This window comes from Oreochromis niloticus, linkage group LG17, assembly GCF_001858045.2.
Source record: "Oreochromis niloticus isolate F11D_XX linkage group LG17, O_niloticus_UMD_NMBU, whole genome shotgun sequence".
Classification (NCBI taxonomy): Eukaryota; Metazoa; Chordata; class Actinopteri; order Cichliformes; family Cichlidae; genus Oreochromis; species Oreochromis niloticus.
This window is the reverse complement of record NC_031981.2, coordinates 22450090-22466392: the sequence shown is the minus strand read 5'-3', so window position 1 is coordinate 22466392 and position 16303 is coordinate 22450090. Positions and strand designations below refer to the sequence as shown.

Genomic DNA, 16303 nt, shown 5'->3' with positions numbered 1-16303 from the left:
CTTAAATGTTTAAACTGTAGAGATACAATAATTTTGCTGCATTTTATCATATTTGAAATATAAATCTAATATAATCTGTTTCTTAATGTATTTTCTTTAAAATAAAGTGTATTTTTTTAACGTCATATTTTTAATAATCCATAATTATGTGGACATGCATATTACATAATTTTTTGTGAAATATAAGCCCTCCCAAAAGGCCTGTAACTTACTTTAAAACTAAATGTTCCCTGAAATGGTGGACCGAGCTACAGAACAATGGCACTCTTACCCAGTTAGCTAGCGGCTCATGACCACCACTACTTGTACAGTTATCAAAAGAACAGGTAAAGTTATGTCACACAAAACATAAAGTAAAAAAAAAAAAAAAGCCTAAAAAAAAGGGCAATTGGGGCATCCATCAGGAAAGGGACAGGTGCTCAAGCTCCTTCCGTCCTCCCCTCTGCATGGCTTTCTTGGGGCGCTCAACCCAGGGGCTCTTTGGTGGTGTTTTCTCTGGTGGCTGCATGCGGCAGGGCTGGGGGAGGGTGTGTGCAGGCAGACGTAGCTTACTTGCCTGGTACCCTCATTGCTCTTGGGTGGGTCTGGGACTTGGGGGTTCTGGGGGTGCTCTGCCTCTAGGCTAGGGTTCTCCCTGGACCTTAGGGGCTTGTATCCTGGTTGGTGTGTTGTTGGGGTTGTGGGTGGGTGCATGCACAGGGGACTAGCCCTGGCGCGGGGGGTCCTCTGGTGCATCGGTGAAACCTGGCGTCTCTTCACCTGGCAGGGAGATTGTTACCATCCCTTGTAGGAGGTCTCTGCTCTTGAGGAGTCCACTCTGCAGGTGCGGGGGATCTAGCAGAGCCTCAATTTTATTCCACAACTTAGACACTCACATTACTTACACTCTCATGACACATACATATAGGGCCTTGGAGGTGGGCACACTAAATGGCGCCAGAGTACAGTCTGTTTATTAAGCCTCACCTCTGGTGGCGGTGCCCACCTCTCAATTTTAAATACATGTAGACACTGAAGGCTCTTGGGAGGGGCCGTGCTGACACCAGCTGCTATCTGACAAGAGGGTCATTGGTACCATGCCCCTCCCATGTTTTAAATGCTCTTCAGAACAGCACAAACCAAGTCACTGGTTGTTGATCAATGGTCATGACAATTTGCATATTATAGTTCAAGAAACTGACCTCACCACCCATTGTTAATTCAGTGGGCTAGTTTCAGTCATTGTGCAAAGGTGCAAAGGTGTATAAGGATGAGGAAACCTGCAGGCAGATGAGACTGAAGAAGTCATTTGGATGAATGATGAAATGTTTCTCCTGCTGACAACGCTATGTCCAGATGAACAGAATCCACTTTTTGGATTTAGAACAGCACGCAGCAACACCACATAAGAGCGGGCGGAGTGAGGTATGGAGTCTTCATACCCCCGTTCTCTGTTCGCCATCTGAGGGGGGGATCTCTGTCTAGAACAGTTCAGTTATAGCAGGGGTCGGCAACCCTAGGCACGCGTGCCAACGGTGGCACGCGAAGGGTTAACTGATGGCACGCACGACCATAGCTGGACTGGCCATTGGGCATACCGGACATTTGCTCGGTGGCCCGATGATTTTTTTTTGATTTTTTTTTTTGGTGGTGGATTGGCCAGACGCTGGTCGGTGTGTAAAAATAACTCAGTTGTTTGGTGTTGGCCATGGCGGAGCTTCCACAGATTCAGTAAAATTAACAAGTGGTGGAGGCCAGCAGGTGGATGAGGGAAGGGGAGACAGGAGGAGGAGAGACCCGAGGCAGCCGCCGGTCGGAGCGTCAGGTGAACTAAACTTCAGGTAAGAAGTTATGACCTGCAGTCTATCTGGGTCAGATATAAACCAAGTTTAGGTGGAGTTTATTTTCGTTGTGCTGACGTTTTACAGTCAGTTACAATAACTCGTACTGCGTGCTAGCTAGCATGACGGAGTTTATATACTGCTGGGCGGGTGCTATGATTTTATTGATAGTGAACTTTATTTTATTCATAAGGTTAGTTAATAGAGTTGCCAACCGTCCCGTACAAACGGAATCGTCCGGCATTCAGAGAAATTATTACGCGTTTAGTGTTGAGCTGAGAAGGAACACAGTTTGTCCCGGACTTCAGCCAGGATGGAAAAAGACACAAAGCTGGAGTTATTCTGTGTCTTTGCTGCACAGCTGCATCTTCTTCTCCTCTCATTCTCCCCCCTCTCTCTCCTGTTGCTACTTCAATCATGAAACTGATCAATGATCAGCTGATCAGCTTTTCTCTCTTGTTTGTTTATCGCTCACTTTGCGCCACAAAGAGGAAACCGCCGGATGTCGCACTAAACAACAGCAGCACGTTTAAGCTTGGTCAGCTGCTGTTTAATTTATTTCATATTAATTTCTAGTATCAGCTGAGGTTTTCTGGAGCCACAGCTGTAAAGCTGCTGGTCATGATGGTTTGTATATCTGGTGAGAGGGAAACATGAAGATGAAACCAGGATATGTCCTTACTGAATCATCAGAGCTGAACAGGTGATGGAGAAACAGGTTTACCTTTTAGGTGACATGAATGAGTTGAAGGGAAGTTATGAACTGTTTCTGAGAGACAAATAACACCAGGATCCTTTTCTATGTAGCTGACAGCTGGTAACTGTGCAGGGGCGGATCTAGCAAAGTTTTGCCAGGGGGGCCAGGTAGGGCATTAACAGGGAAAGGGGGGCACAAAGAAATACTTTCTTATTCTCATTTAAAATGTCTGGCTGTTATTAAATAATTATCTGAAGCTTACAACCAAAGTTTTTATCTGACGTAAAATGAATAGAAATCATACATTTACCAACAAGACAGTGTACATCACTGTCACAACAGCGTTTGTTTTCATTCAAAGGCTTTATGGCTTTAATATCTGGGGGGCCGGTCTTTAGTCAAAATGCATCCATAGACTCGAGACACAATGCATTTTTGGGACTTTCAGGTGTATGGACCAATGTTTTATTTTCTGATTAAACCAGAAATCTTTAATGAGCAGCTAGATTTGTCTCGCATTAACTGGCTGAGTTGATGCCAGTTAATGCGACATCGAAGCAGCTGGAATCTACAGCTGTGCGTGTTCATGGAGCTTGCATTTTCACCTGCTGGACATCACTACCTGACAAGTTTAATTGTCTTCAGAACATTGCAGAGGCCTTATTGACAGTATTTGGCTCTACATATCTGTGTGAGCAGATTTTCTCTCACATGAGTGTCCTCAGGTAGCCGTCTGAATGCTGGACACTCGGAGACCTGTGTCTCTGAGTGGGAGACCAGAGATCACATTAACATGTGTGTCTCTGTATTAACAAACATACCATATTGGCCCAGTTTATTTTTCTTATCATTGTTGTGAGGAGACCATAAATAGCATTTGTATTTTCTGTTGTACAGTTCATTTGCTGTTATGGAGTTCTTGTTATGAATAAAAAGTGTCTTTTTTTTGTTTCAAAATAGCTGATAACTATTCGCTGATAGCTGCCAACATTTGCAAACAAATATAATATAATTCTATAAAGTGGTTCTATATAATGTGTAACTGTTCATATAGAGCGTTATTAAATTTATTGCTAATGCAATCATATGGCACACTGACTTCTGAGGAAATTTTAAATGGCACTCGCCATCAGAAAGGTTGCCTACCCCTGAGTTATAGGAATAGAAAAGATACTGCTCAGGACTGTCATGGTTACAGGTGCTTGCTCTATACTGTCTTCCTGAGGGTAATAGTTCATACTAAAAAATGCATATGGGATGGATCATTAACAATTTTATGAGCCTGAGCAACAACAACTTTCTTGTATTTTGATTGGTGGGTTTGGTACTCTTTATTTTCTATGATTTTTATTGCAGTTTTTACCTGTTTATTGACCTTCAAATTTGACTTTGACTGCTGTGAGTAAATAAAACCAGGGTGCTATCCCATGTCTAAACAAACTTTCAAGCCTTCATTAAAAAAATACCCATAACTGAAGAAGTCACGCCAAACAATGTGAGATAATCTTTCTAACTAAAAAAGCAAAATTTTCTTCCCATTTTAAAAAAATGTCTAAATAGATGCCCAATTACTTTTATGAGTTAATCTGATCTATTGTATGTTTCCATCAATTCCACTAGGAGTATATATGTGCACATATATACTCCTATGGTCAAATTTTCTTTCTTTGGTTTTTATCAACATTCAAAAGGAGATGATGACTATTACACCACACTTTGCAATCACTCCCTATGGTATACAGTAACTTGACTTAAAATAATGGTATCTTATAAGAATTTTATAAACCAATTATTAGTCTGGTGACTTTACATTCATAAGTATGCAATGTGAAAAGGAGAGAACTCACAGCTTCTTGGGGCAACACTGTGCTACAATATTTAGTTGTTGATAGTGTCCCATTCACTATAACTCTCTGCGACTTGTTAGTCAAATTACATAAAAGGTTAGAAAACCACACCACAGAATTAGAAAACCCCACAGCTACTTCACACCTGAATCCTAAAGGTTATTGTCACTCAGGGTTAGAAGCACAGCAGATTTCTGAGAAACTGCAGTACTCCAACCTGAATAAAGAATAGAACTTGATTTAATTTATTGCACGACTCCTTTTATACAAAAATGAAATGGCAGCCTAGACAGTCTAGCATGCTCATTCACAGTTTTACCATGTATATCAGGGGTGTCCAAATCCAGGCCTCGATGGCCGGTGTCCTGCAGGTTTTAGATGTGTCCTTGATCCAATACAGTTGATTTAAATGGCTAAATGACCTCCTCAACATGTCTTGAAGTTCTCCAGAGGCCTGGTAATGAACTAATCATTTGATTCAGGTGTGCTGACCCAGGGTGATATCTAAAACCTGCAGGACACCAAATCCAGGCCTGGATTTGGACACCCCTGATATATATAATAATAATAAAAGAATACTAAAAATAACAAATCAACACCATTGTAATCTCACAAACAGGTGCCCCAACCAAATAAATGTTAATAAAAACATGGCTTCATTTTGTTTAACTTAGTGAAAGAAGCAGCACAAAAACACTTTTTCCAGCATATGATGAACCAGTTCAGAATTACCTGTCTCTGCTACTTTTGTTTTGTTAGATGTGTTGTGATGTTCTCTCTTTTTATTGGATGGAAAAATCATTACTGATGTGTTTTGGTTTGGTTTTGTTGCAATGGTACACTGGTGGCAGCTTAATTTGTGTTACTCAATTAATTAATTAACTTCTACAAATTATTTTCATAGTATTCACTAACTGTATCTTACAGGATTTTTAAGCTTAACATGGTTATTAGTTAGTTATTAGTTTAGTGCCTACTTCAAACATGAGCAGCACGGCAACAGCAATTGTCCCTCCTGCAATTTCCTGCTCAGTTTCTCAAATATTCAGTTACTCCTCTACCTTCTTTAGCATTGTGAGCTGGTGAAGACAGTTTAAAATGGAATCTGGAAGAAAAACAGCCCTCTATATTAAGTTGATGAAATCTAAAGGTGTGATATACGCTTTATTTTCTTTTCACTCATTTAAAAATGAAACCGGCTCTTCAGTGTACAGTTTGGTTGCTCTTAAAAGAGCCTTTTAATGCATAAACACATTAACTTGGCTTCTTCGGCATCTTCTCCTGGCTCATCGATTCCTTCTCAGGCGCTGATTCCGAGCCCTACCTAGCCTAGCATAGCATAGCATAGCAGCGGACACTTCTTCCATTGCAGGTTCCCCTACTTGGGCTTTTTATCGAGTTTGGGCACCTTAAATGACCAGAAACCCCAGATCCTTTGGTCTGGATCAGAGCCCCTTTCTTTACCAGCATATTAATAGCGCGTTTGATGAGGAAGCCGTGCTACTCCACACCGTAGCCGTGGTAGCTCAGGGCCAGCTTTATGGCATAGTAGGAAAGACCTTTGCATTCCTGCAAGGCGGCCACGGCTCTGTACACCAGTTCGCTCACAACGGGCCCTCCTTTCTTCTTCTTCCCTGGAGCTGTGGTCGGGGTGGCAGAGCCACTGGTGCTTCTGAAGCTGCCCCTGTCATCATGCTGTCAGCCCGACAGTCTGGCTTGGTAAAACAACAACGACATAATTACACAGCCAAACGGGGAATATCCGGGAGAAATAGGACCCTGAACGCACCATGAGAACCGTGGAGACTCAACCCAGCCTGCTACTCGTGTCCGCAGCGTTAATACGCAGATAGTTGTGTTTTCTCGTCACCAAAAACGGCTTTAAAATCACATTTAATGGAAAAATTGAAGCATTAAATTAAACCGAGCCGATAGCGGAGAACTTGCTCTTTACAAAGAAGCTATGTAGACGTTTACTGTTCCTCTACAGTTTGCTTGAGACGGACCTAAACCTCTCTTCGAGGCACTGTTCCGTCTCTTTGCCCTGTAATTTCTTATTGTAAATGCTTTAAAAATACACAAACACCACAAACAAAGAGGTTAAACAGTGAGATAACATGTTTCTGCAGACATCTCATGCAAAAACACCGAGTTTCTGCGGATATGTTTTCGTTAAACTGAGGTTTTCTCAGTGTGTGCAAACACACAAGAGCTGGCGGAGGAAATTGTTCAGGCACGGAGTCCCACAGTGTTTTCCTAAATTTAGTACAGTTTAACTTCTTAGTTACTGATTCAGCTACTCCTGGATTATAAATATTACTATGTGAAATAGAAAGAAAGCTATGATTTCAACTAGTTGTTTTAAATTAACCTCTACATTGCTTTAATAAACTGCATCCTTGTTCAATGACCTTTATCAAGTATTAGTTGAATCAAAAATAACAATTATTCAACCTAACTTTACTATTTTATTATTTAAAATAAAATATTTAACAATTAAATATGTTCATATATGAGCTTCAGCTATATAGATTTCAGTATGAAATATAGGTCAGACACACCCAGTATAAAAAGGCTCAGTACTCTGCATGTTAGTACAGTACTTGAGTGTAAGGGCCTCTTTTTTGTGTTTGAAGCACAAAAAAACTGTACCTAATGAAAATCTGATGCAGTATGATTGAACAGGACTGGAGTAAATCTACCTTTAAACAGGTTGATGTTTTTTTTGTTGTTGTTTTGTGCTGGTGACTACAGTGGATTATACAAAAAGGAACATTACAAACACCTGTGACTTTACTTTCACATATATAACAGAAAAAGATTGCATATTCTTAATTAAATATTTTTGAAATTAAATATTTGTTTGAAGTTTCTCAGGGTCACATATTTTAGAATACCAAACATGGACGCACCAGGGGATCTGAAAAGTGCCTTAAACCTTCTATTTAATGTTCAGCAGGGGGTGAATTTCACCTGTTTTGAGAGAAATTCTCTGTCCCGTCTCTCTATAATCTAGTTGCTAATTTTAGGTTATATAAATTAAAACATAATGGTCACTTTTTAAACTATGGATATTATTAGAGCCAGTAGATATGGTTATTATTCAGCATAGTCTCTATAGCTAACACCTTATGATTGGCAAGCTTTGAATTAATTGAAGTCATAGCCAAAGATTATGCTGATCCCTGCCTTGCTCATCCATTGTCAAAAAAAAAAAGATGCAACATGAAAACAGTGAGCACATCGCACAGCTCTGTCTATCGTCTTGATGCATGCTCAATCATCCAGGTAAGTAATTCCCCAGAATTGATTCTGTTCATCTGGACATAGTGTTTTTAACTGGGAGAAAGAAAAGTCACTTTGATGACTGACGTTTCTCCCACTGAAAATGCTACGTCCAGATGAACACAATTTTTGGGGAGCTCTGTCCATCTTTTACACAGTCTATGTTAACGTCCAGAAAATGGTTACCTAGACTGGTAACGAGGGCAGCTCGGTCCTGGATAGCCCCCCTCGACCTCACAGAGGAGGCAGATGTTAGCTAAGCTAATGTCAATTATGGACAACACCTGCCACCACCTGCATGAGACTGTGGAGGCCCTGGGTCCTTCAGCAGCAGGACGGAGCGCTATCGCAGGTCTGTCATCCTGACAGCAGTCATGCTGTACAATATCCAAACAGGATAAATACTGTCTAAAAATACATGTTCATCGCTTCCACTGCACATTATGTAGATAAAATCTTGTAGATAATATTATGTAGGTATGTAGATAATATTGATAACAATAATAATTCTACTCTATATAGTAACCATTTGTACATAGCATAGATAAATAAATACATAAGGAAATTTTTTTTAAGTCAAAATACTATTTTTTCTTTCTATGGTTATTTTTTCAATATATCTCTAATTTTACTATTCTCCCTGTCCCATGTGCCAGTGGGGGATTAAATAAAGTCTAAAGTCTAATGATATAATCTAATTTTAAACTGATGAAATTGTTACACGAATTCAAAGTAACCTTATTATAAAATGTATTATGAGTAGAAAATTATATTTAATAATATCATTTAACATGAAAATGTCAGTCTTAAACATTTAAAAATCAGACTAAAACCAGTAACTAAATATGAACTTTTACTTTATTTTCAGTATTTTTTAAGTTTGGCTGAGCATTTCTAACTGACACAAATCGGTCAGTTCAAACTAGCAAACCCACACCCACAAAAGGCTTAATATTCAAATTAAATTAATTACTGCTTGCCAACAATGAGTGATTATTCAAAGCAAATCAAGACGCTATATTAACTCCTTAAACATTGGAACATCCACAACACTGGAGTGAGCAGGTAAAAGTACTGAAACACTTCATTTTAGGAGTTCCATCTTACAGCCACTGACATTTGGCCAAGAGCAGCTAGATTGTTAAGGAAGTGGAGAGAGTTTCCTGCCAGAACTTTCCAGACTAACTATTTAATCTGTTCCTGTTTATATGAACACGATCAGCTCTGGGTATTTACTTGTAATTTTCTTTTGATGAGTGTTATTAGTGATGATTACCGTTTTGACTGCACTGGGATGCAGTAGCCAGTGAACTGGGATGTAATATGATGAGGTGATGGTAAGCCTGGTGGAGCTTTAGTCTGTCTGTCTAAGAGCTGTAGTGCTGTTAAAGTGTTAGCTTGATCCATATTACACATTTCAGAGCCAGAGCTATCATTCGTGTATCATTAATTAATGAAAATCTACAGTAAATTGAGGGCACAAAGTGTGTGGAGTTACCGAGTCAACCCGTTTCCTCCACCAACTCATGTGTGTTTGCAGGCACCGAAATAACATCAGTTTAATGAAAACGCATCCGACGGAGATCATTATTTTGACATAGCATGTGTGGACAAACATGTTGCCTCGCTGTTTAACACGTTTTTGAGGGGTTATTTTAGATTTTAAAGCATTTAGAAGAAAAATCTCGGAGAAAAGACACGAATCGGTGCCTCACGACGCGGCGGACAGGGCAGGTTTAAAGGCTTCCAAAACAAATTGCAGAAAACTAATAACGTTTATAAAGTTTCCCTATGAAGAGAAAGTTCTTCTCTATCGATTTGATTTGAAATTTTTATCTAATTTTACCTTCAGATGTTGTTTTAATGTAGTTTATGAAGAAGAGAAAACACAAGAGCCAAGGTCTTCTCGCTGCGGCTGTGAGCTGCAGGGAGGGTTGAGTCTCCACGGTTCTCATGGTGTATTTAAGTTCCAGTCACTGTTCGGATATTTCTATCGTCTCATCGACAAACACCACTCCGTTAACGTCATGGCAGAAGTCGCTCCTGCAGCAGCACCAGCCCCGGCCACCGAGGCGGCTCCAGCAAAGGCCCAGCCAAGAAGAAGAAGGCAGCAGCGGGCAAGACCACCAAAAAGTCTGGCCCGTCCGCCAGCGAGCTTATCGTGAAAGCTGTGAAAGAGTCCAAAGAACGTAAAGGACTCTCTCTGGCCGCCATCAAGAAGGACCTCGTCGCTCGCGGTTACGACGTTGAGCACAACTCCGCTCATGTCAGACGCGCTCTGAAGAGCCTGGTGCAGAAAGGCGCCCTGGTCCACACCACCGGAACCGGAGCGTCCGGTTCCTTCAAGGCAGCCAAGCCGGCCGAGAAGCCTAAAAAGGCAGCCAAGAAGCCCGCCGCTAAAGTAAAGAAGCCGGCGGCAAAGAAGGCAACTGCAGCTAAGAAACCAGCCACCGCCAAGAAGCCCAAAGCAGCTAAAGCCACCCCGAAGAAAGCAAAGAAGCCCGCGGCAGCTGCAAAGAAAGCTGTGGCCAAGAAGGCAAAGAGCCCAAAGGTGAAGAAGACTGCAGCGCCGAAGAAAGCAGCGACCCCTAAAAAGCCTGCAAAGAAGGCTGCAAAGCCCAAAGCTGCAAAGGCCAAGAAGGCTACCCCAAAGAAGAAGTAAACTCCCTGCTTCTTATCAACAAAAGGCTCTTTTCAGAGCCACCAGCTGTTCCTCTGAGAGATCCTCCTGTTGACCATCGGACTCCTTTATGCTTCATGTTGGCTTTATCACAGACTGTAACTGGACTGATTCCTGTCCCACCTGCAATCTGGACTGTAAATATTCAGTGATATTATTTTTTTTTTTGTTGTTGTTTTTTTTTTTTTTAAAGGCTTGTAAATATGCTTTCTGATGTGCTGTGAACGTGTAGTGTTTGCACTTTTTATTCTAAAATCTGTTCATGAATTAAACTTATTTTTACATCAATATTGCTTTTGTTCCTGTTATTGTACAGAGCAGTGTTAGTCTTTAAACTGTTTAAACTCGGGTGGAAGGTGATGTAAATTATTTGCACCAAGTTTCCTTGTTACAGCCAAAATTGAAGGGTTTAATGTTAAAAGCTGGTTACTAATAATACAAGGAGAAATAACACTAAACCAGTCAGCTCAGGAAAGCCAGGAATATCTAACTTAAAACTGCAGTAGCACTATGAGCTGTCAGGAGGGTTTTTGTGTTTGGTTTTTAAATTAGTGACTGGTTTTAAAGGTCCATAAGTGTTTTCATATCAGCCAAGACGTGAAACAAAAATTAAACGGGGCTTAAAGTGAAAAGGGGGGGGGGAAGCCTTGTGCGTTCAGTTAAATAGAAAATAAAATATGCTCTAAAATCTTTGAAGACAGTCTGAGTAAAATAGAGATGTTTTATTTGGGCATATTTTTAAATGTATGCGGCATATTTTTAAATGTATGCACCAATTTTATATCTTCTGTGTTCCCGGTGTTGACTGTAGTAGCTTTTTTTTTGTCTACAGACAATTCAATGGTGTTGGGATAATGAATGATTTGATAAAAGTTGTTTGCCATTGAGCTCTGTGTTTTTGGGTGTGTTTCATTCAGCTCTGGTTTGAATCACTGCTCTTGATCTATTGCTTCACTTCCTTATCGGGACTTTTGATTTTCCCGCTTCAACAGATGAGCCGTTGATCACGCGCACAGATTGGACCAATTAGCGCTGCCCACACGCCGGCGCTGGCTTTATAAGACTGGTGACGGCACGCTCAAACTCACAACTCTTTTCCCAGAAGGAAGCTGATAGTCACTAAACATGGCTAGAACAAAGCAGACCGCCCGTAAATCCACCGGAGGAAAGGCTCCCAGAAAGCAGCTGGCCACCAAAGCTGCCCGTAAGAGCGCCCCGGCCACCGGTGGCGTGAAGAAACCTCACCGCTACAGGCCCGGTACCGTGGCTCTGAGGGAGATCCGCCGTTACCAAAAATCTACGGAGTTGCTGATCCGCAAGCTACCCTTCCAGCGCCTGGTCCGGGAGATCGCTCAGGACTTCAAGACAGACCTGCGCTTCCAGAGCTCTGCTGTTATGGCTCTGCAGGAGGCGAGCGAGGCATACCTGGTCGGTCTGTTCGAGGACACCAACCTGTGCGCCATCCACGCCAAGAGGGTCACCATCATGCCCAAAGACATCCAGCTTGCCCGCCGCATCCGCGGAGAGAGGGCTTGAGCTGAGACCAGTTTATACACAACAACGGCTCTTTTAAGAGCCACACACATCTGAAGAGCTGACCCTCTGTCATATTTATCAAAGTCAATAACTGATTTCGAAAATCTTAAATTCGCTGTTACAAACCGTGAGAGTGTATGGGAAAATACTGTCTGCTGCCATTTCATGCAGGAGCTTTAAAGCCAATACTACAGATCACTATTTTAAGTATGAACTTTTTAGTTATTCTACCACATTTTCCTTCACATATTTAATGGCTGTGTGGTAAAAGAACATCATTACAATTGCATAGTGCTGTAAATAACTTCACACTAAATACATTTTGTAATGTTAAATTATAAACATGAGTAGTTTTTGTTTAATTAAACCCAAACTGGTTGCTTCAGATGCTGGAGGGTATAATTTTCACAGTAAAACACTCCTTTGTGGTAGGAGGCTTAGACACATCAAAATTATGTAGTAAAGTGTGTCATTCTAGTAAGAACTATATCATACTATATAACTACATAATTATAACTATTTTTTGTTCTTCTGGTATCACTCCGAATAGAAAATGTTCATTCTGCCAAGCACAAACACAGCGCAGCTCTGTTGAGCCACCGGATTAGGCATCCTCCATTTTGTTTATTAAATAAAAAGTTATGTTATAAGACAACTAACCAGCAGAATGTTAGGTTTTACAGAGAAAGGGAGTTTCAGTGAGAAAGAGGCAAGATAGTATCCACCTTTCCGAAAGTTAAAGTGACTGTTTCCGGGAAATCTAGATGAAATAAGTTAACGTGGCTGCTCACATCAGCGCCACCGCCATCTTGGTTTGGGGCACGAAGCCAGCCCCAGCCCGACGACTTACCTTCAACCATAACCGGCTGTTTCATTAAGATGCCTGTACTCCTTATGTATAATCACATTGCATTCAAGAGTTGAACATTAAAATATTCTAACATGTGTGCAGAATTCTATGTAACCATGCCTGAAACTGTAAAGTTCGAACACTTATTTCTTAGGATGAGTTGTGTGGCTCTTAAAAGAGCCGTTGTGTTGGGAGTCGATATAACAGAGTTAACCTCCGAAACCGTACAGCGTGCGGCCCTGCCTCTTCAGGGCATACACCACATCCATTGCAGTCACGGTCTTTCTCTTGGCATGCTCGGTGTAGGTGACTGCGTCACGGATCACGTTCTCCAGGAACACTTTAAGCACACCGCGGGTCTCCTCGTAAATCAGGCCGGATATACGCTTCACACCGCCGCGGCGGGCAAGCCGGCGGATGGCCGGCTTGGTAATGCCTTGGATATTATCACGGAGAACTTTACGGTGACGCTTAGCGCCTCCTTTTCCAAGTCCCTTTCCTCCTTTCCCCCGTCCACTCATTTTGCCAGCTTAGCTGATACAAAAGACAATCAGCACACGGGTGCGACTTTAAGTCAGTGCAACGGACGTGTTTGAAGACACCCAGCGCCAACATGATTTGAGGACGTAATAGGAAACAGAGGCCTGCCCCTTCGTTGTTCTCGTTGTGGCTGAAGATGAACTCTAACATGAATTAAAACATTTAAAACAGTTTTTAACATCAGCGACATATTTACAAATAATCAAATTTTAATTAAAGAGGCACATGCTTTTCAATTTGAACAATTTATTGGCGTTTAATTTTATTTTGATGGTTATCTGATGATGTTGGACTAGAAATATTTACTCCCATTATTTTCCAGTTTATCACAGACCATTCTCTATATTTCAGCATGACGTATTAACCTTTTGGATATGCTTCGCCTGAGCTTTATTTACTGTAAACTGTACATAAGATGTAGAACCAATTCTGTTGGACGTTTATTTTGTATACCGTATTTTTAGGACCATGAGGCTCAACGGATTATAAGGCACATTAAGCGAAAGAAAACAGTCAGATAAGTCAAAATTTACTCATTCATTCCTCTTGTTTCCTCTACTTCCGTACCATTGATTCATTAATGTTGAATTTTCTTGCAGCTGCTCTACTCCCATGTTGTTGCAGTATATTAATGACTAACCTCATATTGTGGATGGATTATTTCAGTTGTTCTCCTGACTGATGTTTGGTCCGTTTACAGCAGTGGTTTTCAAAGTGTGTGGCCGAGTTCTGACATGTGGAGCGTAAGTTACCTGGCAGAAACGTCATGCGGAACTAATGTTTAACATCGGAATCACTTTTAGGTGGAACAAAGAAATTCGGGGCAGTTACATTAATAACTGCGCATCCACTGAAAAGCTGCAGGCGTGTGTGTAAGTCGACAGCCGCAATAAAGTGGTACACTGAAAAGTGCGTACATGTGGTCAGGTCTGTCGTGCATCGTTGGGGCACGACAGACCTGACCACATGTACGCACTTTTCAGTGTACCACTTTATTGCGGCTGTTGACTTTTCCCGCCATGTGGTGAAAAAGTAAAAAGTTTGACAATTGGTTTACAGCATCCTGCCATGCGATTGCATTTGAGTTTGCAACTCAGATTCAGCAAAGAAGTTACTTCTATCTTTACTCTACCATTTTTCACTTTTGGGGCACATTTCATAACTTTCACATCCTCAGTGACCTGGATTAACAGCCTGTTTTTAAAAGATGTACATGGCCACTTTAATGTCCCCCACTGGTTTCTGGTCTCCATCTTTTGAAGTCTTAACTTTAGCATTTTAGATTGTGTTTGTTTGTCCGTTTTTCAGATGCAGAAATGACTAAAGAAGAGACAGCAGATTGTTGTCCACACACAGGAAGAGTCTGTTGTACAATAAATTCACAGCAGCCATATTATTGGTCACGCATTTGTAGACCGATTACGTCACAGCGACGCGCCGAAGGCTGTCCAAATTCGTAGACTCCTCCGAATGCAGCCGCCAAATGCGTCCTCCTTTTCCCCGAATTTGAAGGATGGGTCGGGTGTGTCCTTTGTGGCCCGCCATATCCCAGAATTCATAGCGCGGCCCAGCCAAACTCCAGTTTCCGGCAATGGCGGCCGCTACTAAGTTTTAAAATTACTTTTATTAATCTTTCTGGGTCACAAAATAAACTTTTAACATATTTTCAGGCGAGAATGTAGCTGTGTAAACTTCAAATATCTGCTCGGTTTATCAAGGTATTGCATATTTGCAAAAGTGCTTCGACGTTTTTGGAGACGTCTGTTACCCACCAGCTTGATAGCTAACCGAGAGCTCGAGGGTCACTGAAGCGGCCGAGAACGGCACAACTCCCGGCACATCATTTTCAGATCACCGCGGACTTTCGCTACTCAGGTTAAACGTAATATATAAGTCACTTAGACAACCTAAAAAGGATATTGTTTGGCTTTTTTCAGTGTTTTATTTGTTCGTGAGTAAATCGGTTTGGCTGAGATTAAAGATATTAGATTAGATTAGATAAAATAAAACTTTATTAATCCCCCGGGTGGTTTTCACACAGCTGAATAAACATCAAACAGAAAACTGATTAAACAGAAGTGTGAGATGGTCGAGAATTTACGCCAGTGTCCTGTTATATTTTACATAGCAAGGAGCAGACGGCTGAGTTTATTAAACTCCACCGAGACTGCGGCGACGTTAATCAGAAGGCTAGACCGTCCAATTTCACAGCCGTTTACTTCCGGCCTACCCGACCTTCTGAGGACCCGGCCCACGTAGACCGCAAAGGCCGGGTCCTCAGGAGGATGCAGCCCATGAATTTGGACACGACCAATGTCATTAAAAATGCTCCAAATGGTTCCAACAGCACGAACATGGTCCAGAGGTCCAGTTCAGGGACTCCAGTTAGCTGAGGTGAAGCCTAGCAGACAGTTAGCAGCTACAGCCACCTGTGTCACCATCCACCTGTCAGTCAAAGAGGCCATGTCCCCTAATAATGAAAACTAAACCTCAACATAGCTTAAACTGGTGATTTAAAAAAAACTTTTCAGGTGTAATGAAGGAGGAAATTATTCACAGAGACCAAAACAGTTTTCTGTAAACATGTTTATTTCTGCTGTAAAGTTTTAACATGGGAGTTTATGAGGACTGACTCACTGCTGCCTCTCCTGGACCTTAGAAGAACTGCTGGGGTGATAGTTCTGTTGAAGTAGAAACATCTGATTAGACAGGATAACAAAGAGTTGGGCACACAGTCTCAGTGGTATACTTTGGTAGGATATTATACTTCATTTTTAAACAGTCTGCACAACATGCTGCACAGTCAGCCCCGGAGCTTGTTCTAATTTTTTACGCAGCAATGTTCTACACTCCTATTCAACATGTGTTTTTTAATTTTCCAAAATATATATAATAATATTTTACAGAATGAACCACAGCGGCGAAAAACTAACGAGGTCACATGACATGACCAATGTCATGTTCTGTCCTTAAATGAAAGCTGATCGAGGTCCCGGCTCCACAGCTATGGTATTCAACATGTTTAGTTTGCTATGACATCTTTTACAG

General features: G+C 41.4%; 3 protein-coding genes across 3 annotated transcripts; 2 read left to right on the top strand and 1 right to left on the bottom strand.

Annotated features, from left to right (window-relative positions):
- Positions 1-8842: 8842 nt before the first annotated feature.
- Positions 8843-10794, top strand: LOC100707730 (histone H1.10). The gene is given in 3 exon segments (XM_003448747.4): positions 8843-8877; positions 9502-9742; positions 9745-10794. Coding segments are annotated over 3 exon segments (828 nt in total). The 5' UTR covers positions 8843-8857; the 3' UTR covers positions 10312-10794.
- Positions 10795-11214: 420 nt separating this feature from the next.
- LOC100707461 (histone H3) lies at positions 11215-12011 on the top strand. The gene has a single exon (XM_013273550.3). The coding sequence runs from the start codon at positions 11455-11457 to the stop codon at positions 11863-11865; it is 411 nt and encodes a 136-aa protein (XP_013129004.1). The 5' UTR covers positions 11215-11454; the 3' UTR covers positions 11866-12011.
- Positions 12012-12133: 122 nt separating this feature from the next.
- LOC100707196 (histone H4) lies at positions 12134-13273 on the bottom strand. The gene has a single exon (XM_025899412.1). The coding sequence runs from the start codon at positions 13234-13236 to the stop codon at positions 12925-12927; it is 312 nt and encodes a 103-aa protein (XP_025755197.1). The 5' UTR covers positions 13237-13273; the 3' UTR covers positions 12134-12924.
- Between the last annotated feature and the right edge of the window lie 3030 nt (positions 13274-16303).

Excerpts from the sequence above, each read along its gene's own strand:
- LOC100707196 (XM_025899412.1), bottom strand. The coding sequence starts at position 13,236 with ATGAGTGGACGGGGGAAAGGAGGAAAGGGACTTGGAAAAGGAGGCGCT.
- LOC100707461 (XM_013273550.3), top strand. The coding sequence starts at position 11,455 with ATGGCTAGAACAAAGCAGACCGCCCGTAAATCCACCGGAGGAAAGGCT.